The 22,001-nt window shown below is 44.0% G+C and overlaps 1 protein-coding gene across 1 annotated transcript in view; it reads left to right on the top strand.

Annotated features, from left to right (window-relative positions):
- MDGA2 (MAM domain containing glycosylphosphatidylinositol anchor 2) overlaps positions 1–18,867 on the top strand; it is a 209,667-nt gene extending 190,800 nt beyond the window's left edge. Inside the window, exons 12-17 of the mRNA XM_085297875.1 lie at positions 483–503; positions 3,546–3,701; positions 4,829–4,987; positions 10,119–10,249; positions 17,061–17,166; positions 17,888–18,867. Of these exons, the coding sequence (XP_085154001.1) occupies positions 483–503; positions 3,546–3,701; positions 4,829–4,987; positions 10,119–10,249; positions 17,061–17,166; positions 17,888–17,976 (662 nt within the window). The 3' untranslated portion in view covers positions 17,977–18,867. The remainder of the gene's footprint in view (positions 1–482; positions 504–3,545; positions 3,702–4,828; positions 4,988–10,118; positions 10,250–17,060; positions 17,167–17,887) is intronic.
- Positions 18,868–22,001: the final 3,134 nt, after the last annotated feature.

The raw sequence follows: 22,001 nt of genomic DNA, 5'->3' as shown, positions 1-22,001 counted from the left end.
GTTTAATAAAAGAGTAATTCATTACGTTAAATATTCATGAACACTGTTAAAATCAAATGTGAAGTGCTGAGCAAGGTCTGATGCAGAACTTCAGGTTTGATTAAATCATCCTTTCCTCATTTTTGGATGGATTCCTGTGGAAAGGCACCACACTGCAGGTTTGCTGTGCCACTGTTCTCCTCCTTAAAAGATCTGTAGCAATAGTCTAGGCTGGATGCTCCGTTGTGGTTCTCCAAGCCGAGGGTGCTAGTGGTGGAGAGGCTGTGTTTTCCCACTGAAGCTGATGCCTTTGGGTTGTTAGGGAGCTACAAAAATTGCTGAAAAAAGAAGGTATCAGTTTTACAGGCAGTCTCAGTGCGGGACCCATAACCAGGGTCCTGAGGGGGAGGGAAGAACAACTGGGGGTAAAATTAGGATAATCTGAGTACTGGTGAGTTAGAATTTCCCCTTTGTGCTAATTTTATTTTTGCTCTGTCTTCCAGCTCCAGTAAACCCGCACCTACGTAAGTACTTTTTTTTTTAATCTTTCAAGCTTTCATTTAGTGAAGAACTATATCTGCACTAGTTGTCCTTCACAGTTAAAAAAGTAAATGATAAATACTTCACTTTTTCACCTGGTGTGGCCCGTGAATTGGGTGACTCCACCTTAGTTTTATGTCAAGCTGTATTGATGGCTGAAGGGTGTAATTCCTCCTGTTCTGCCAAGGTGCTAACACAATAGTAGATGGAGGAAGGAAAAATTATAGCTTCAAGTCATCTTCCTTCCTCAGTACCTCACACAGTTCATCTAAAGGAAAATACTAGTGTTCTAAAAATAAGCTCCGCTTCTGTGGGCACAGCAGCTCAGTTAATGGGAAAGTGGAAGCAAGCGTATGGGTGAAGCTATGGTTTAGCCACGGAATTAGCTACATAAGTGAAAAGTTAAATATTTGAATTTAGTATTAGCAATAAGTATTAAAATGCTGAATAGGAATGGTATGTGAAGGTCCTAGGTATGGTAAAAATCTTAAAGGAAAAGGCAGTTTATGAAGTTTTCCAAATTCCCTTTTCCTTGTGTGAGGATTACATTTACATTTCTTGGGTTATTTTGATATCTCCTGTCTTGGTCATGATCTCATCTACAGCTTTAAAACAAAAAGAAAACTACTTCTTCATGCAGTACACACAAGAAGCATGGACCTCATTTCCCTGAATAAATATGGAGGCTAAAAGTATAAGTAGGATGTGAAAGTATTTAGGCATTTTGTGGGAGACCTGCGTATTCTTTGTGAAGCCCTTCCTTTCTATGGGACAGGCTTGCATAGATGGAGAGAGAAGCCCAATGCACAGAACATGGTGTAAACCAAACCAGCCTTGAGCCTGAATCGTGGAAAAATGTTCTTGGAGATGAGAGGCACATCTGGCACTTTGTTCAGAACGCTTCGTTTGTATCCTGTGTCCTTCAAGGGCTTTGTCAGGGTCTTTGCACTTTCTTCCTGATTTGCGGGTGAAGACGGAGGTGCATCCTTAAATCTGCATCCATTCAAAGCTTCACTCTTGAAGGATTTTGGATGCCATCCRCAGCATGTGTATTCTTGATGCTCTTGTTCTKTAATTCTTTTGTCTCTCAAGAAGAACCACAATCAACCCTCTATTTGTATTTCTTCTCTGCAATATTTATGATGGTGCTTCTGTATTTGATAATTTTCTGTATTTCCATTTCTTTGTCATGCTAGAATTCAAAGATTTTGTTTTCAGAATCAGATCAAGGTACAAGGTCCTGAAATTGGCTCCTCATCATCTTGATGGCTCTCAGTAATGTTTGCCAGTTAAGTAATCTTCCTTTGGAAAATAATGCTCTTGGCTGACCTAATAAGGTCAATGAATTTATTGAGAAATTAGATCAATCTGCTTGAGGCGCTAGTAGAGAAGGCCGTGTCTGTGGAYTGCATTTTTGTGGTAACCTAGTTTTATAAAATAATATTTTATGCTAGCTGTTGGGGAGTAGTTSCAGTTTGCATAGCTCTTGTTGCACGGCCAAAGGCAGAATGAAGAAGCCTTGGCAAGCACTCCTAATGCACCTTGTGGTTTGGGATGAATTTCAAGCCTGCTTTTTCCACTCTGCGGTATTATAAGATTTTAAATAAGCTTCAGACCAGCATCCGTGCTTAGCAATACACACCCATGCTAAGCTCCAGGTCCCTGTGTCTTCACTGATTTAGAGTGAAGCTCCAGTGGCTTAAGTGGATTTATACTTCACTGAAACCCTAAACCTGCAAACATTTATATACCTTCTCAATTTAACACAGAAGAATAATCCCATGGTGCCTGGTGTTAGAGTTTCTCGTAACAATGAGAATAAATTGTACGCCTGTGCAGAAGGCTCTGTCTGAGACGCAGTGTGCGGACAGCTGTATTCTCCCTGGAGAACAGAGATTCGCTTGTTTTCTCAGATAAATCAATTGACTTTGTTGAACGAGCAAACTCAACAGGAATTGTTCATGTGTATAAAATTAAGCTTTGGCACATTTTACTACGTGGGGCCTTATTCTGTTCTGAGATGAAAGCTGAACCGTGAAGTCCTGGTTTGTTCTGGCTCCTGGATGCCTGACAGTATAGCTCGCGCATCCCGTCGTTACCTGCCAGGTGAGGCGGGTTGACCTGTGTGACTGACCGAGCTCTGGTTTGACACCAGAGAGGCGCCCCGTAATCCCGTCCTGCGTTCTCAGCCTTTTCGTTCTTCAGGCCTAAGCTTTTCGCACTTGACCTCAAAGGCATAGCGGAAATCTTAGCAAAGAGACTAGGATATGTTTTCTGGAGATGATACARCCAACTGTCCTGCTCACATAGGTTCAGCTAGACCTAAACCTTCCTCGTAGGYGTTGGTTTAACTGGTTCTTATAATTATCCAACGATGGGGACCCCATGCTCTTCCTGGGCAGTTCACTCTGGTGCTTYGCTTTCCTGATTTTTAGAAAGCTTTTCCTCATGTCTGTCTGAAATCTGCCTTGCTGTAATTTTAGTCACTACTTGCTTTCCTATCCCTGGTGAAAACCGAGGACAGTTTAGGAGATACCACTTGGCAACTGTGTTTTCGTTTTGGAAAGTTGCTATCCTCTTTTCCCTAGTGTTCTTCTCCCTAAACCAAAAGGACCCAGTTCTTTTTTTTTGCCATAGTTCTTATCTTTTCCCCCATAGTTCTTATTTTATAAGCAGGCTGCCTGTTCTCRACTTCTTAGAAATGCTGGCTGGGTAAGAAAAGACAGTGGCTTTAAGGGAGATTGTGTATAAATCTGACTATGTGAGGAGGACCTGTACTATAAGATTTGAATCTCATTTCAAGTAACACCAACAGAGATTGATTACTATGTTTTTTTTATTGAGGCCACTGTAAAAGAAAACATGCACTTAGTGTTAGAGACTGATGTAAAATAAATGCACCATATATTTTCCTGTGCTGTTAATGGGCATCATCCTACAATACATTCATTATAACTGACAGGTATTTTGACAAATAACAGAATATTTTCGGTCACTACATGTGTGTAAACTTACTATGTTGACAGGAGAGTTCCACTGTGGATTTGAGGATGGTAACATTTGCCTATTCACTCAAGATGATACGGACAATTTTGACTGGACAAAACAAAGCACTGCCACTAGAGACACAAAATACACCCCGAACACTGGGCCCAATGCAGACCGAACTGGCTCCAAGGAAGGTAAGCRTTAGCGGCACGATCCTGACCCTCCGTCGCTCTAGGCTCAGGGCTCTGCTGGGGTAAGGGCCCTGTCCAGGATAGTGAATCCCAGCCAGCTACATCTTGTTTTTTGCACGCTTTCTAATCACACTGAGGATGATCATACTTCAAGGAATTCTAAAAAAAAAAATTGCTAGTGCTGAGGAGTGTGGCTGGTCCCGAAGCAGCATCCCYTAACTGTGCTGTTAACCATCTTGCACCATTTCTATCGGGCCATCTGGAAGGTGATTGCCTGTACATTACCGTCTTGTGGGGAAACAGCTTAGCACGTCGTGAAATATTCTTCTATTTTATTCCATTTAAATTCTAACTTGGCCTCTCAGACTGTCAAAATGAGATTTTTTTGCCTCATTTTTACTTTGAGTATTCCTAAAATGTGTAATTTTCAATCTGCTAGCCCTGTTAACAGAAGCATAGTATCTTGGCTACAGCATAGATTTGCATTTGAAGAGTCAGACATAGTGTGCTGAATTTAGCAAGTACTGCAGTAACTCATGCTATTTCATTGTATGCCCCTGCCTGCACTACCAAAGAGAAAAAAAAATCATACTTCATTGTATTTGCATAGTTGAACTAAGTAAATACTATTTCTGTTGTTGGCACAGTCCAGGATCAGGATGAATGAACGTTTCGTTGAAAATGAGCTCTTGAGCTGTGATTGATACGGACAGTTGAATATGTTCCTTGAAAGATTTCCATCAAGATATTTTTTCTTTATTTTAGAAGTCCTCCCCCCTCACTGTTTATAGAAACAAATTGTACAAATTACAGCTTTGAGACTGAAGTCTGAACCCCATAAYAAACAATTTTTCTTTTCTTGTACATACACAATATTATATTGATTGGAAGTTCTTTATGAGTACTAACCTGCTAGCCCCGATTTTACTCTTGATAGAAAATATGTCTTTGAAGCAGCTGTGGAAAACACGTGGGGATAATGCAGGACAAATATGTCCCAAAAAGCATGGTGSTGTCAGACAAATGTGAAAAATAAATCCAGATACTTAAGAGCTCTGGTGTTTTTCTGCATGTGTGTGTGCTGGGTTTTGAAGACCGCAACTTAACAATTTTCATTGGGCTTCCCCTAGGTTTCTACATGTACATCGAAACATCGCGCCCCAGGCTGGAAGGAGAAAAGGCCAGGCTCGTTAGTCCTGTTTTCAGCGTCGCTCCAAAAAATCCTTACGGAGCTACGAACACAGCCTATTGTTTTAGCTTCTACTATCACATGTATGGACAGCACATAGGTGAGAGAAAGCCAATGACCTTGTCGTTTCACTTTGGGAGAAATAGCAGGACAARTATCCAGTTATATTAAAGACAAACACACGAGGCCTGCCAAAGCCTGCAAAGGCCAGTTGCAACAAAGTCTGGGAAGCGAGGTGCCTGATAGCCTCCTAATTGCTGTAAAACTGTTTTTTTTTTCTTTTTTTTTTTTTTTTTCACTAAACAGCACCCTAGCAGGAACACCTTTTGCTGTTAGTGTGTGTTATGTAGGAACAAGGTTTTGAGCAAGGGAACTTCAAAGTGTGAAAACAAAAAAGTGGTATTTGCAGGGACTTTGCCTGGTACAACACAGTGTTTTGAGTCTCCCCTCGCTAGAGGCAGCATCAAGCAATTAGCAGGAGCAGTTCTCTTCTGTTGGTCGTTGTAACGGCACACATGGTGTGCTATGGAGCAGCACTCCGTTCCTTCATAAAAATAATCAACAATTTACTCAAAAGCAGTAGGAGTAGGTCCGTTTTTAGTCATAGCTCTTTCAACGTATACATTCAAATTTCAGTTAGTTTTGTTAGTTGTTCCTATGCTACTGAACACTTTAACACAGCCCCAGGTCTAAATTTTTCTCACTCTCAAATGTAGCAAAAACTTACTTGTTTATTGGAAGGAAATGATGAGACTATGCAATATTTAGTAGCCAAAAAAAAAGAAAAAAAGAAAAGAAAAGAAAAGAAAAGAAAGAAAAAGAAAAACCTGTAAGAATACCTCTGGCATATGTCAGTGAAGAGCAAAGTTAGAAACATTAAGGAGCAAAGTGTTTTGCTAGGATAAGACCAGCAGCCACTGAGGCTGAAGTCTGTCCACGGAAGAGTGATCTGTCTGATCTGTCCAATGTGTTTTTCTGTCCTGGGCTACCCTTTCAGGAAGCCTCTGTGTCCTTAGTGTATTTGCTGGCATTGCCCTTGTCTGTTTTTCTGTAATTTCTTGAACTGACTTGTATAGTGCCTTCTGATGAAGAAGCTGACCCTCAGATGAAGACGATTACAATGATAATTAGTGGACACAGTTATACAGGATTTGTKTGTGCACATCATGGACACCTGGTTGTCAAAACCAGAAATTGCTCGATCTTGTGCTCTTGCATGTTAAAAAATGTAGTTACTGTCAGTTTAGCTAATGTTCAAAGTGATCTACTTTTGAATAGCTTTCTACAAAATTACTTACTACTTTTTATATGTCTTTAAAGAGAAGACTGCAAGAAAAATAGTAAATTAATAGCATCAGCCATGTGCTTGAACGCATGCATACGTACATCTACTAAATTGAACATTTTAATTCCTCATAGTAACAAAATGTTATGAAATATATGAGAAAGCAACATGCATTCAAGAAGTAAATTATGAAATGAAAAGATGCATATCGTTTGGTTTCCCAGATACGAAATCTATCATGACTAAATTGTTCAYATCAGGATAATAAAAAAGAAGAGAAAAGAAATACCTCATGAGTGATGATATTCTCAATGATTTAAGCACATGGCTACTGTGGCAATAGTCCTATTGATGAGGTARCTACTTGAAAGAGTTTTTGAACATTTGTGAACTTAACAATTACTTTGGGCTAGGAAAAGGTTTATTATAACACAGTGATTTGCCTAGACAAATCAAACCTAATCATTATGCAGTGTTTCAGGTGGTCTATGCTTGATAACTCTGGTTTAAGGGATGCGTTTTACATAACAGCACATTGTTTGAAGTTCCTTTTAATATTTCTGCTACTGTAAGTTAAATACCTAAAAATCTTCTCATTTTTGCAAAAGTTTTTTTCTAATGATGATTTTGATTRCATTTTGAAAAGCTACTTTAAAGCTGAAAGCTATTTCAGACCACAAAAATAGTTTCAACCCACAGACTTCAGACCACAGAAATAATTTCTACCCAAGAAATGATTTGTAGCCCAAAATATTTGTAATTAGATGAAGGAATATAATTCATAGCTTCGTGTATTTCTTCTATAAATTCTCTCACTATTCTGCATCACTTTGGCAAGAGAGACTAAAGTCTTATTCCAGATGAACAAGACCGCACTGCTTTGAGYTGGAAGTAAAAGAAATGATCTCCAGAGATCCCTTCCAACTGTTACCATCCTATGATTCTATGAAATATGTTTTCCATAACTTTGAGTTTGGAAATTTGTAATTTCCAGAAGTCTAAAGGACCTGGGGGTCCTAGTGGAGAGCAAGATGAGCCAGCAGTGTGCCCTCATGGCAAAGAAGGCCAACAGCACCCTAGAATGCATCGGAAGAGCATTGCTAGCAGGTCGAGGGAGGTGATCCTTTCCCTCTACTCAGCTCTACAGAGGCCACATCTGGAGTGCCAGGTCCAGTGCTTAGTTCCCCGGGACAAGACAGACATGGCCTACTGGAGCAAGTCCAGTGAAGGGCCACAAAGATAGTGRAGGATTGGTCTGTCACATGAGGAGTGGCTGAGGGAGCTGGGACTGTTCAGCCTGGAGCAGAGAAGGCTCAGAGGAGATCTTGTCAAGGTGTATAAATACTTGATGAATGAGTGTAAAGAAGACAGAGCCAGACTGGTGCCCAGTGACAAGAGARAGGCAGTAAGCACAAACTGAAATATGGGAAATTCCAAATAAACATAAGAAAACATTTTTTTTTCCTCTGAGGATGGTCAAACACAAGCAGGTTGCCCAGAGGGGTAGAGTCTCCATCGTTGGAGGCATTAAAAATCAGGCTGGCACAGCCCAGGGCAACCTGCTTTAGCTGATGCTGCTTTTATCAGCGATGTTGGGCTAGATGGTCTCCAAAGGTCCCTTCCAACCTCAGCTATTCTGTGATTCAATTGATAACACTTTCTTTCAGAAGAATTCCATTTTAATAAAAATGAATCCCCTGTGAATAATTGCAAATCTCATTGCTAAAATTGGCTGATTCTTTTAGCATGAACTATTAGAAGCTTCACTGCTGTTTTGGAATTTGCAACCAACATATAGGAGGTACATCTCACCCCCRTGTGGAAATGTGCACTGCCAGTCCAGGGTCCTATAGAGGCTGTAAAATGCATTGCAGGCTCAGAGATTTCTTCACAAGAGCAGAATAGAAGCTATCAGCTGAGCCCTCGTGTATGAGCGCTAAAGACTATCAGTTTCGAATAACCGTAAACTCCTGATTCTTGATCCAACTTCAGTGAAAATCAGAATTGTTTTGAAGGGGCATTTAGCTTAAATAAATTCCAGCCTGTTCCTTCCTTGGACCTGGAAATCAAGTGTCAGAGAAGGCTCGTGGTCGTTAGTCTTTGATTTTCCATCCATAGTGCTGTAGCATCGGTCAGCAGACTTTGGTGGTACAGGTCAGCATTTCCATTGTGTTCCTTTATTTTCTGTAGTTRTCAGTAGGGCTTCCGCGCGGTTTTAGGGTTATTATTCCCTGTCTCAGTGGAATAGTACTTTGTCTGCCGCACAAACGACGACATTCGTGTTGTTTGCAACAGCCACACGTTTCCTAGGACCGGCTGGCAGAGCCGGTTAGGTCCCAAGGACGGGCGCCTGGGGCCGGTATCAGCAGTGGAAGCTAGGGCTCTGTTCCAGGCGGTGCGTGCGCGGAGCTGGAAGCGAGGCGCGTGCGGACGTACCTGCTTGCTGGGCAGAGACCGAGCGGTAGGTGCAGGAACGACKGCTCCCCCGCCGCTCTGCAGAAGATGTATAGCCTCGGTGTGGGCACCCTGGTGAAAGAGCCATGATGAGAGTATTTGCTGCTCCATTACACACTTAGCTTTATGTTTTTCAAGGCACCGACTTTTGCTATTGCTAGAAATAAGAACTTTTTATTAGCAGGAGCTGAGTCACTCTGCAGCTGCTTCAGATCTGAGAGATTTCATTGCAAATATAACTTTTATTTTGCACCCTTTCCTCAGGACAAAAAGGGATCATTACTGATCCAAGGGGAAAGCTTTACTTTCAGCTTTCCAGCTGCCTAACATCCTAAAAGAAAGTGGTCTTGCGTGAATTTGACAGTATAAACTTCCTCAAATGAAGGCAAGTGTCACGAGTTGCCTAGCACAGAGAGACAGCTCTGCCCTACACCGTGCAAGCACAGCGGTGAGCAGGAGGGCACAAAGCCTCCAAACTTAAAACTTTGTGAATTACTGAATGCTGCTAAATGAAGCTGATGCTTTTTTCCCCTCCTGGTGCACCGAGGCAGTCTGTTTTATGGTTGTGTCCGAAGCAGAGAGGGGAACGAAGGCGCAGGGGGCACTGCCGAGGGCAGGCGATCCGTTACTGCTGCAAACAGGGGCCGCGTGGGAAGCGATAACCTAGCAGCCAGCGGAGGGAAAAGCCCGGGGCTGGCGCTCAGCTTTTCTGGGAGTATTTGAACTCAGAGGTTTGTTTTGACCTTCAAAACTGCTAGTCACCCAGAGTGAACGTGCAAGCTGGCTTTGATCCCACTCCTTCCCTCCAAGCGCAGACACAGCATGAAGGGAAAGCAGAGGAAGAAAAGCAGCTGTCAGACTCCAAAGCGCKGGCCCCAAGCAGAGGCTGGGCTGTAACGACCCAGAGCCTTTCCTGGCCTCTGCCCAGCTTGTAGTATGCTGCCAGGACAGCCGGTAGTGGTGAGAGGACCTAGGGTGRTGCGTCTTCCTACCCGAAAGGTGATTTTGCTCATCATCCCGCACGCTGTGCTCTCTAACCCCTTGTGCTAAAAGCTGTGTGCCTTCCTCAAAAGCACAGTACTCCTTAAGGAAGCAAAGGCAGCCCATCCACCTTGGAAACAGGAGCATTGCCAGGATCCACAGCATCCTGTTAGTTAAACCATGCACTGGGTCAACAAGAAGCTGGACAGGCAGTGAGAGAGAAGCATTAGGTAACAGAGCTGTGTATTAATCCTTGGGTGAGGAGATGGTAAACGCATTGTTTGCACTAAATTCAAGTCCGGCACTGAAAATATTTTCACCTTCTCTCTCTTTCTCGTGAGCAATTAGGAGCCAACAAGGGCCAAGAGCCTAAGAGTTGCATTGCAAATGTTGGTGTCAGCCTAAGAGGTGTCTTGGGGCAAAGCCCACTCGAGACTCTCACTTTAGCCAGCTCTGCATTTTTGTTTCATCAAGGAGCCTAACCAACTCAAGTTCTCAATGTCTCTTTTAGGAAGCTTGAATGTCTACCTGCGGTTAAAAGGTCAGACCACRATAGAAAACCCATTATGGTCTTCAAGTGGAAATAAGGGACAACACTGGAATCAAGCCCGTGTTAATATAAACCCCCCAACTTCATTTCAGGTAAGGGACAAGCTGCATTGCCAGATTTTGCAGCACAGYGACAGATTCACAGTACACAGACACCAGAAATGGAATATTTCTTTCTTTCTAGAGAGGAACATCATGCACATGGCCTGTTTACATTTTCTTTCTTTCTGATACAGAATTTCACAGCTGCATTCCAGCTTTGCAAGCTGCTTTATGAACAGATAATTGCTCTCAGTGTTGTAAATAGGTGTGCACTGAAGAGCTTAATAACACACTTTAATGGCAGGACTCTGCTATCGAGAGTTAACTGTGTTTCAGTTTTCAGAAGATGCCATTAGCTTATGTAAAMCATTTTTTTTATTATTTCAGATTAGCAAATGGAATATAAAATTACTTCATATGAAATATATTTGGCAAACATGAAAATGTTTGTGTTAGAAGTTTCTTGAGATATGCCATTTTCCACAGAAAAAGAAATGATCTTTGAGTCTTTGCTAACAGGAGGCAAAGAAGCTGTGTCGCCTGTGTGGGATTCCTGCTCTGGCAAAGCGACAGCCTTGGTTCRCTAGGCTTATGCAAGTTATTACAAGTTTTCACACATTTCATTTGTGATTTGACAGCGAGATGCTGATAGACTATTACGGGCAGTTCTCATTCACACTGTGAGCTATGTGTAACTGGAGCAGACCCAATACAGCAGCCGACAGGAGCAGCTCTCGTGTGTTCAAGGCTAGGAATATCCTTACTGAGGAATGAAGTTACAAGCTGTGGTGTAAAATGTGTTCTCCRGGCTTTCCTATCTTCTCTTTGTAATGTCTAGGTTTCCTAAAGGAAATGTCATAGTGATGCAAAACAAAACTACTATTTTATACATGTACGTTGGGATTCACCTTATGGGCAATTCCTGATCCTGAACCATGATGTCTCTTTCTTTCTTTCTTTCTTTCTTTCTTTCTTTCTTTCTTTCTTTATTTATTTATTTTTGTGCAATGATGGCAGAGAAATTATTTATTTGGCATAGGTGGTCACAGAAGCATTGCGTAGGAGGAACTTAGAAGAAAATTATAGGAGAGGAATATGCAAAGTCTAGCATGACATGATGTTGGAGTTGAACGGAGAGGGGCGGAGTYGGGGAAGGAGAATGCAAGGAAGAGGAATGAGAGCGTAGAAATACAATCAGAGCTGGGGCCTCTGTACGAAGGGTACCAAGGAGCCCATCAGGCTGCGTGAGTTTACGCTGGTAAAGCCAGAATAAATCCCAGAAGGCTGAACAGTGAGGGAGAGAAAATTTGGTGCCTGAATCACAAATGGACTAGAWGGTGGAGAGAAAACATGGAGAGATAGAAGGGGAGTGATTGCAGTTGTGTCTGTGAGAAATGATGGAAACSTGCTGTGGGTTTTGGCAGAAATGAGAGTTTGGGGGCAGCTCTGAGCAGAAGATGTGCAGGATTTGGCACCATCAATCACGGTGACGATGAGGGGAGAACGGTGATCGGGGCAAGCCCAGGGGCACCTCAGCCCTAAGAGGAAAGCGCTGCCACGACAGAGCGGTAAAAACAGGGTCTCTGTATTGCAAGGGCTCCTGCAGGGTGAAAGAGCCGGTGGGAGGACCAGGCCGTTCAGAGTTACCTCTGCTCCGAGCCTCTGGGCAGCCACCTCCCGCGATGGAGCCCAGACGTCACCCTTGGGCTGGGCCCTCACTGAGCTTTCAGAAAAGAAATGTTCCTGGGTCATTCCTGGCACAGGGGCACCTTTCCTCGTATTTCTTTAAAAGCATACTCATTGGCACCACTGGCTGGTACACAAAATGGRAACTCCTCTACTTGCCCATTTTTCACATTTCTACATTGTTGTTGTCAAAGGCCTCAACATAAAACAAATGCAAACCCATGAAAGTCTGCACAAATATAACAAAATAAATGTCGTAGTGGTAGGAAACTTAAATTACTTTTTTAACTGCTCTTGTATCAACCAAACTTTATTTTCCGTTTAGGAGTCTAAATAGGAAAGAATATAAACCTCCTAGTTAAATTTAAAGAGAGTGAATCGAAGTGAATCTTTGCAGTAAAACAGTACACTGACACAGGAATTAAAACTTTTTATAGGTTAATTTGTATGGGTAAGTGCTGCCCAGATTTGTTTTATACCTTCCTAGGACCCATAACGTATAACAAAGCTTCTGTCATGAAGGGCTGAGAGGCTTTGAATCAGAAAACGTCTTGCAAAAAACTCAGTAAGACACTCACTTAYTAAATATTACTAAATAGAAGGAGAGTAAACAGAAACAGGAGCATGTAGAAGTGATACATTGCAAGCTGGCACCTGTGAAGTCCTTGATTTTAGCTCAAATTTGAGCAGGAGCACTGCAGCCCCCTTTGGCTACGGTTTCCTTGAAGTCTCCTTACGGCTGCTTTTGAGCCTTCTCCGCTTTTTGGGTCTGTGCACACAACCAGGTCCTGTAATCAGAAGTTGGAAGAAATTCATCTCTGAACAAGAGAAAGTAAAAAGTGATCTTTCCCATCATCAGCTGAGGTAGACCATTCCCGAGGGATGGAACTTTTATAAAAACTGAAAGAAATTGAAGGAGACAAATCAGCTGGTGTGTCAATCTTGAGTTTTGTTCTTCAGGCTTACCAAGTGAGGGTTGCTGAAGATCTTCATTATCAGAATCACTTTCATTTTCGCAGCTCTAAAGGTAGTCTTTAAGATTTTTAAGATGACTTGATTTTGATCTTGGGTTAATGGTGCCAGCTGCCCTGTCTGGCTTGGGATTTTTTTCCTCCCTGAGTCTCAGCTGGCTTACAAAATCCTGCAGTGGCTCAGGGCAGGTTAATCAGCACAAGTCATCTAATCCCTCAATACCAAAGAGATTTTTTTGCAGGGAGGGACCAATTGGTCCATAAATAAATGAAAGTGTGCCCACAAAGTGTAGTAAATTCTAGTAAGTGGAGAATGAAGACAGCTGGCCAAAGATGGACATACACAGTGGAGAGTAAAGTTCTCTGTAGAGCAGTTGTAACTCAGGAGCTGGCAGCCGAAGCGCCGCTGAATTGCTGCCAAGTACTGCTGCTCGAGCTGGATACATCTCCTCCACAATGCAGGGCTGAGCTCTTCAGCCTCTTACAAGGCTGCAATTTTCATTCCGAGTACAGGGCTGAATTTGCWTTCTGGTCTTGTCTGGACTACTTCTCAGATGAAGTCACTGGAAGGGCCCCCCTTACAGTAGCGACGGGATGGTGGTCACTGTTACTGCTGCCATCACTTTCAGTCCTGGCCACTCAAAGCAGGCTGCGATCTGCAGCCTCTTACAGGGAGTGAAATGGTGCTTAGATCCAGTTCTTGGCTAAGGAGAAGAGAAGACCGGGAAAGTATATCTTAAAACGTACAGCCCTCTCATCACTCTATGCGGATGGGGACAGCCTGGTATTCGTTAGGGACATCTCTCCTTCTCATTGGGAAACTGCCCAGGAAAGTAAAACCTGCTTGAAACCATGCTGAAGAAGCACAAGGTGAATTCCTTCAGCGACTCAGGATAAATCTGGAGGCACTATAAGGAAAAAWTACCGTTTCCCTTTTTATGAGAGTGGGGTGGCCTTTGGTATATTGTAGGCCCATCTATTCTTCAGCTGAATGCACTATTTCTAACAACAGCTTTGTAAAATCACAGGCATACAGATAATGGCTTTTGCTAGAGACTGATAGGAGATCCTGATCATCTAGCACCACCTGCAAATAACTGTGAACTGCAAACTAGCCTGTGYTTCACACACTGCCAATATTCATCTGCCGTGATTTGCTCTGAGCATGTGGCCAAGCTGGCTAATAGCAAACCATCTTTGAAACCTATAAAGCCTACTGCCAAATGCAGATTTTAATTAAATGCTGGCCATTGTATTTGTATAGAGTCCTTTTGTCTGGAAAGAGTGTTTCTCATTATCAGGAAGGGTTTGACTTTACACTCAATTGATTGGTTATCTGCCTTCTGCCAAGAAGCACGAGGGCAAGCTGTGCTTTTGAGGAGAAGAGAAGATACTTTCAAGCTGAATGCTTCCCATTATCAGAGATAGAATGGAAAAAATGTAAGRAGGATAATTACTTGAGACATTGTTTTCAGACAACAGCATAAATTATGGAAAAGCTTACTGTTTTTCCAATTACTGTTCCCTGTTGCACTAATATCCATCTTGTTATAGTAATTAACCCGCAGTATCACACTTTGGTGAGATAATGGTGGAGTCACCTGCTCCAAATGCACAGCTTCCGCATGTATTTAGTGCTCTCCGCACTGCCCTTGCAGCCTGACTTAGGTCAGAACCGTCAGACTGTAAACGTATGATTTGGTAGTGCCAACTTACCAGCGCAGAGTCAATCCCTTACTGGATATATTGAGCTCAGTAAAAGAATGAGATGTGTCCGTGGGCAAGGTTACGGGCTGTGCACCCCTCCGCAAGGCAGAGGGTAGGACTGCCTGCATGGTTCGATGTCTGGTGACTCCTACAGCTGGACCGAGCCACAGACAGCGCTGGGCCCTTCTGCAGTGTGGGGGGGCATCTTCCAGTGTGCTGAGTGTTTACTAAATATTTGTAATGAAAGTTACTCATTTTGAATGAGCAGCTCCRATGGAACTGTACCGATGTGCAAAGAGATGTTGGAAGCTGCCAAAGAATCAGCCTGCACCTGTGTCCTGCTGAAATCAGTGGCAACGTGAGAACGCATTGGAGTGCTCAACACATCCCTCTAAATGCCTTTAGACTATGACAAAGTGTAATTTAAGTATTTTGTTCCGTATGGAATTCTTTTTTTCTCTTCAAATTGACACTACCCCCAAGAGTTAATTTCTCCATTAGTGCCAGAACATTCTTTTATAAATTTCACTGAATATCGTGCATATATTGCTGCAGATTAAAGTTTAAAAACTTGTCATCTGAGTTAACCAAATGTGTTTCAAAGGAGTGAGAAGGAAAAGAGAGCGGAGAGATAGCTGGGYGAATGGTGCTGCCTGGGAAATATATTCCTTACATAATTCTCTTCATCTCTTTAGAAAGGCTTTGAAGTTTGCTAGTGAATAAATTTCCTGCAACACAGAATGGGTTCACTCTTCTGCAAAGCTAATTAAGGCAGCAGTGTGGCAGGACAGGATCACGTCAGTTTTGGGGAAGGATAGCRGATAACTTTGTTTCTTTGATGCAACAATAATCCATAGCTAATAATGAGCCTTATGGCAAATAACGCTGCCARCCTTGCTGCCAGCCACCCATCTCCATGCAGGCAGCATTTTGTTTTCCAGGTTTCACCTTTTATGCCCTTTCCAGGGCTGTTTTCCCTTCTTTTCTGTGCCTGCTGCAGAGGTGGGTCTCACCAGCACAGGCTGCAGAAAGCCCAAATCTTGCTGGTCCTCCCCTGTGGGCACCTGGGAGGTGGCAGTAGTGCAGTCGAGGAAAGTGTACCTTGGCTGTCCATCCCAAGGAGGGGAAGTGGGCTCTCACGGACCAGGAATATTTGCCAGGAAATGATTAATAGTCCCTTGAAATCATAGGCATCCGTTTAGCAAAGGAATAAAATTCCTAACCTGACCCATCCTCGCTCCATAAAATACATCACAGTGTCCTCTAATAAACGTGGACCATTACTCGGCAGGATCAGAGTTTCTGCAAACAGTGATGTGCCACAAAACGGAGCCAGAGGGATGTTGACAGCATCACTGATGCCCGCAGTGGCAGGGGTTGCACCGCGGTGTCTTGGGGCCGGGCTTTGCCCATCGCCTACGTGCAGAGGAGTGCCCACGTAGTAAACGTGAGGGCTCCAGGATGGGAAGCGGGGTGGGAGTGACTGGCTTGGGAATGTCTGAGAACCAGAAATCTCATTTTTCTTGGGTGTTTTGCCACTTGTGTGTGTGTTTACATACGGTCCATGTTCAAGTGGACACAGTTCTTGAGTCTTGGRTGGTCTTCTTTAAACTCTGCCATTTGCTTCATGTGACAGGAGTTTCTAGGAAAAACACCACTAATCTCATCATAACTTTTCCTCCCGTGAAGCCCCTTTTCCCCTGCTGGAGTKGCAGCAGTGATGAGGTACTGTGCCCCAGCTTATTGCACGGCGTTGCTCTTTGCCCGTGGCCCGCAAGTTAACGGAGAAGTCCTTGATGTAGGAAGCAAGGCTAAAATGCGAAGGGAAAGCTCTAGAGCATCTCTGCTCCCTTCATGGCACAAAGATACCATGGAACACAGAAATGTGGCTATGATGGGAACTGRGAGACTTGATATTTGTTTGTGGTAAGAGGCTGGAGACAGGCGGAGATACAAGGGCAGGAGAGTCCTGCTTTTCTCATGGGCTGCAGTATTCCAGCCAGCCAGAAAACTGAATTTGGAGATTCCAGCATTTTCCTTGGGCTCTGCTTCGGGGAGGGCTGGTCCTGAAGGCTGTTTCCCCCTCTTTGTTCCGGGAATATCATATTTATATAAATACACGTGGTAGAGTTAGCATATTAGCTGAGCTGACCGGAGGCGCACGACCGTCTCCGGCTCGCCGCCGGAAGCGGGAGCAGTGCCGTGCCCCGTGCCGTGCCCCGGGCAGGAAGGACGCCCTTTCCCGGGGTCACACAAATCGCAGCGCTGCTGTTCCTCGGCTAATTCCGAAGTGTAAAAGCCGCCGTAGCTCACGCATGCTGTGCACTCACCTTATCGGTGTGTGTGAACTCAGCTGCGCTTTTCTGCATCATCCAAACTGKTTTTTAATTATTCCACGCCATCACTGTAGATTAACGCTGCACAAAACGTAGCTGAGTGTTTTCTATTTGTCATATTTTTCCTGCTTTGTGAATGGCTTTTTCTTTATTCCTTCGCAGCTCATATTTGAAGGGATCCGCGGCCCCGGCATAGAAGGCGATATTGCTATTGATGACGTATCGATCGTGGAAGGAGAGTGTATGAAGTCAGACCAACCGGCCAACAGTAAGTGGCTCTTCCATCCAAGAAGAGCAAATGGTTCCTCGTGGCTTTAAATTCGAGATACGCTCTAAAATCGATTTTCTCCAATAGAAATGAGAACAAAATATTTTTTGGTTCAGTTGGAGAGCTTTAAATTGAAAAGTTGGCCTCAGAAACAAAACCTGGAGTCCAGATAGGAGAATACTGTTTCAGGGGCAATGGAAGTGAAAAGCAAATGGGCACTGGGCAGAGAAGAGAGGTTGCTCTGTGGTGTGGAGCTGTAGTAAGCAACGGTGATTGGGGGTATGGGCACTGTTGTGCTCTGGGGGGGATTTTTGGTCACATACAGCCAGGTGTCTCCCACGAGCGGCAGCAGTGCTGCAGGCCCAGATCGGCCAAGTTTCTGCGCATGAGGAACCCCCTGAACCGCAGGAGGGCCACCAAGGACCTGATGGSTCCTTGACGCTGGTAGTAACAGACTTACTCTGACTTTTCAGAAAGTGCTAAGGACTGAGAGCTGCACTTCTTTTCAACTTAGCGACCCAGTGCCCCGTTATATCCATTCGTCTTYGGGTCACTTGAGATGGATGGGTGGATAACACAATATTAACACAAAAGTTATGGGTGGCCCAGCCCCTTCCTGCTGCAGGCAGCCAGGTTACCCCCGTGTCATGGGCCTTGTGGCAGTGCCATTTGTCTGACCGGGCAGCTCTGTAATTCTACCTTTTCTCCCCCCTTTTTGTAGATTTACGATCAGGTGCTGTTGGGACATTAGCGCATATACGACTTATCCCAGTTATCATCCTCATGTCTGTCTTAAGTCATCAAAGGTGACCTTATCCTGGCAGAGGCTACAACAGATTCACCAGGCACTGGCACGAAGAAAGAGTCTTTGTAAAACGGACATTTAAAAACAAACTACCAAAGATTCCTCCACTGACTGACTCAAACRTTAAATAAATACATAAATAAATAAATAAATAAAATAAAAAAAAAGCACTGGGGACATAAAAGGCATCACGGGAGTGTAACTCACTATGAACCACACGTGAGAACGGTATCTGGCCTAAGGGAGGAAGAGACCTTCAGGTGCTTTTGTGGTCAGTAACGAATACAGCATCATCTGGTTGAACTCTTGGAAAAGAGCTATAGAAACCCTTGTCAAAGCACAAAGTCATGGCTGGTTTTGTTTCAAATGAATAGTTTGCTTGTTACCATGGAAACCTAATGGCCTGCCAAAAAACAAAACAAAAAAAAGAGGAGAGAGAAAATTTTTTWAAAAAAGCAAGCGGGAGAGAGAGCAACACCTCACTGTAAACAGGGTATGTGAAGAGCTGGCGTTCATTTTCCCTTCGAGAAGGATTTTAGTATAGAGTTAAGTAAATGTAGGCCCTTTCGCCTTTGGCTGTCACCTCCCCTAGAGAATAACCCTGAATCAGAGCTGTTTTAGGACGTCTGTGTTTCATTTCTCATGGCTATGCTTGATAACTGTATGCCGTCTCCTTTTGCATGCATTACTATCCAGGATACGCGCCCTGGGCTTACATATTACACAGGCTTATCGGAGTTTGCTTGCGGCCACCCAAACACCCCTCTCCCCTCCCCAACTAAGTCATCTGTTCTAATGAAGTGAAGAAACCAAACCACCGTCTTTTATAAATTGCCATGGAAACCAAGTGCCTTCAATGAAACAAGCCTGATTAAAAAAAAAAAAAAAAAAGATAATAATAATAATTTCAACACAGAAGCTTGCACTGCTAAAATGTGGTTTGTGCAAACTATTTTCTAAACAAACTACGAAGCCTAAGTGTGCAGACTGCAGGCAAGAAAACAGAGCCGCTTCTGGAGATGGATGGACCTAAGTCGCTGCGTAAGCCCTTGCGGATGAGGTATTTGTTGTTTAACTTCCAGACAGCCATGGCCTCACAGCTTATTATCCATTAGAAAATAGCTCCCGTTGGTCCTCAGAATGGGAGCAGTACTTTTTTTTTTTTTTTTTTTCCTTTCTTTTTCCAGGTTATCAAGTGGGTCAACCAGAGGAAAAGGTTGTTAAGATACACTTAGCGCGGGAGGTGGTAAAACTCAGAAGCGGTTTGCTTGCTCTGACCTCCAGCTGCGATGAAGTTGGCCGCAGCTCTGGCGAGACGGGAAGGTGTGTGCGTGCGTGACTGCAGTGCGTGGTCCGGCACGAGGCGACCCGCAAGGGAGGGCCTGCGAGTGCGGCAGGCGGGCGACGCTGGGGGCGCAGTGCCTCTGCCCTGTAGCCAGACTCTGTGCAGATCGTGAAAGGTTATTTTATTATTTTAGCAAAATCTAAAAAAAAAAAAAAAAAAACACTTTTACAAGAAAATCAAACCTGTACAAATGATTTTGAGCTACCTGAACACATACCATACCTTGAACCAGCCAGTTTTCCAATGCATTGTAAAGTTCCCTGACAGTTGGTTATGACAATTTGAAGACCTTTTTCCTTAAATTATCTCAGCTTTTAACTTCATTTAAAAAAGACTTTTGTCTAAAGGAGAGTATTATTATTATAATTATTATAATTATTATTATTATTATTATGTGTTCTTTCAACACCCTAGGATTAAAAAAAGAYCTGATATGCAAGCAATTGGAGTATAAACATTAAAACAAACGAACAAACAAGTATAACATTTGCAAATATGAATATAAAAAAAGCACAACGAGATGCAGTAAAACAATGACAAGGCTTGATTTTTTTTTATTCTGTAGAGAAATGTTTGTGCAAAAATTCAGTAATTCAACTGAAGAGATAATTTTACAGCTATGTTCAATAAAGCCTCTTTCCAGGTAAGGTATGCGAAGTGGTACGTGTGTTTGTTGAGCAGCGCGCACGTCCGCCCCGAGCTCGCGTGCCGCCCAGGTGGTTGGTTTGCTTTTTGCTCCGGTGAAGGGGAGCCGGTGCCGGCGGGGTCGCTTTGGTGTTTTGGGGGAGAAAAGAGAGCGATTTTTGCCTGCCTGCCTGGGGGGGGGCTGCCTTTGCCCGGCGCTGCCGGGCGCCGCGCGGGAAGGGATGGGGCGGCGTTTGCGGCGCGATCCCCCAGCGGTGCCCGGCCAGCCGGCAGCTCGCCGGCGCCTTCTTGCAGCTGGAAGAGCAGCTCTCGGCTCCCGGCCGAGCCGCTTTGGCGGGGGCTGGTGGGCCGGGGAGCGCCGGCCGGGCCCGTGGTGAGCACAGAGCCGGAGGAGCCGCTTCGCAGCGTCCGGCAGAGCCCTGGCTCCCGGCGCGCGCGCGGCCCGGGGCAAGCGGCACCGCGGCGCCGCGGCGGCATGTCCAGGCGGCTCTGCCAGAAAATACGCAAACGAAGGTTTTGTTTGGCGGCTTAGATCACCAGCTAAGATCGCAAGCTGAAATCCTTATTTCCTCTTCRTACGTGGTTTTTCTTTCTTTGCCTTGGCAGTGGACCATACTGAATATTAGATAAAAGTTTTTGATTGACAGCCAAAGACCAAGGTCTTCTTTCAGGGCAGGATAAGCAATTTGTTCTGAAAAGGCCTGGTCTCTGTCTGAAAGAAAATATGTTTTCCCTGCCTGTTTTCAGCTTTGTTCTACTTACTTGAGTGCAGAAGAAAGTGCCAAGAAAGTCTGTTTTTCAGCTGCTGATTTAGACATAGAGTTCTCCTCCTTCACTTTCCTGATCAGTCACTGCAAAGGCACTAAGGTTTTGCTTTGTTCAGCCACGAGCAAGAAATACAGATGGAGATAAAGATTTCCTACTCTTGATTTTTTTTTTCTGTTTTGGCATAAAAATGAACAGAGTATTTGTAAAATTTTCGGAGTGACAACCACAGGGAGCGTTTGAACCAGGGGCTCTTCTGAGAAATATGCTAAACCCTATTACGCAGTCTRTGCGTGTGTCCGATCTAGTAATGTATCTGATGAATGTTTTAACTTGGTCGGGAAATATCTTAATTACGCAGATGTGGACTTTGCAGCGGCTGCAGTGTTTGGCTGCACCGAACCCAACACTGCTCCTCCAGCCGGCTCCAGCCTGGCCTTGTCCCGGATGGGGCACAAGGGGGGATAAAAGACATGGACTGAAAGGGGGCAAACACGTTACAACTGCACAATTACAATTTAAAGGCAAGTAACAGCTCCTCTGAAGCCCATCTACATGTCTATGCCTTATGGGATAAAAATAAAGGCATTAACGACCATATAGTACCTAGGACAGGATCTCTATATTCAGCTCATTTTATATCAGCCAAGCTTTGGAGGCTATTACCTGAGTGTRTTTTACTGTCAGGCCCACAGAAATCCGTGGAAATGTGGACCTTTCCCCTYGAAACCAGAGACCTGGGGAGAGGAGCTGCCAGCAGATCGGCGCGGAGCCTCAGCCGCCACGAGCCCCTGCCGAAATGCCGGCGTCGGCCGCTCCGGGAGCCGCTTCCTACTTCACGCCAAGAGCTTGAGWCTCCTCTTTGTGCATCAGCCTAAACCATGCAATTTATCCTCAACCGCTTTGGGCAATCAGGATCACCAAATATTAAAACAGACCTGATCGGTTAAAACATCAACTTACTGTTCAAACTCAGTTTGCTGCCTCATAAGGTCAGTGAAATGCCTTTGTAATGCGTAGTTTGGTCAGAGCGAGAAAATTCTTTTTGTTCTCAGTGGAAGAGGATAAGCTGTTTTTATTTTTGGATGGTTTGCGCACTAGTATCATTTTTTCATGTATCAAAGGATAATTGAAAATCTCTTCATCCCTGAGAAGTGTTATCCATCAGAAGAATGGCTTTCTAGAACAGTTCAATAAAAAGATACAGTTTGGTATTATAAGCACTCTTTGCCTATATAAGCTAATAAAGAGATGGGTGCCATCTGGATTAATCCT

Source organism: Rhea americana, unplaced genomic scaffold (assembly GCF_003343005.1).
Source record: "Rhea americana isolate MKP2758 unplaced genomic scaffold, rheAme1 scaffold_131, whole genome shotgun sequence".
In the NCBI taxonomy this organism is placed as follows: domain Eukaryota; kingdom Metazoa; phylum Chordata; class Aves; order Rheiformes; family Rheidae; genus Rhea; species Rhea americana.
The sequence above is the reverse complement of the archived record's forward strand: the minus strand, read 5'-3'. Positions and strand labels throughout refer to the sequence as shown.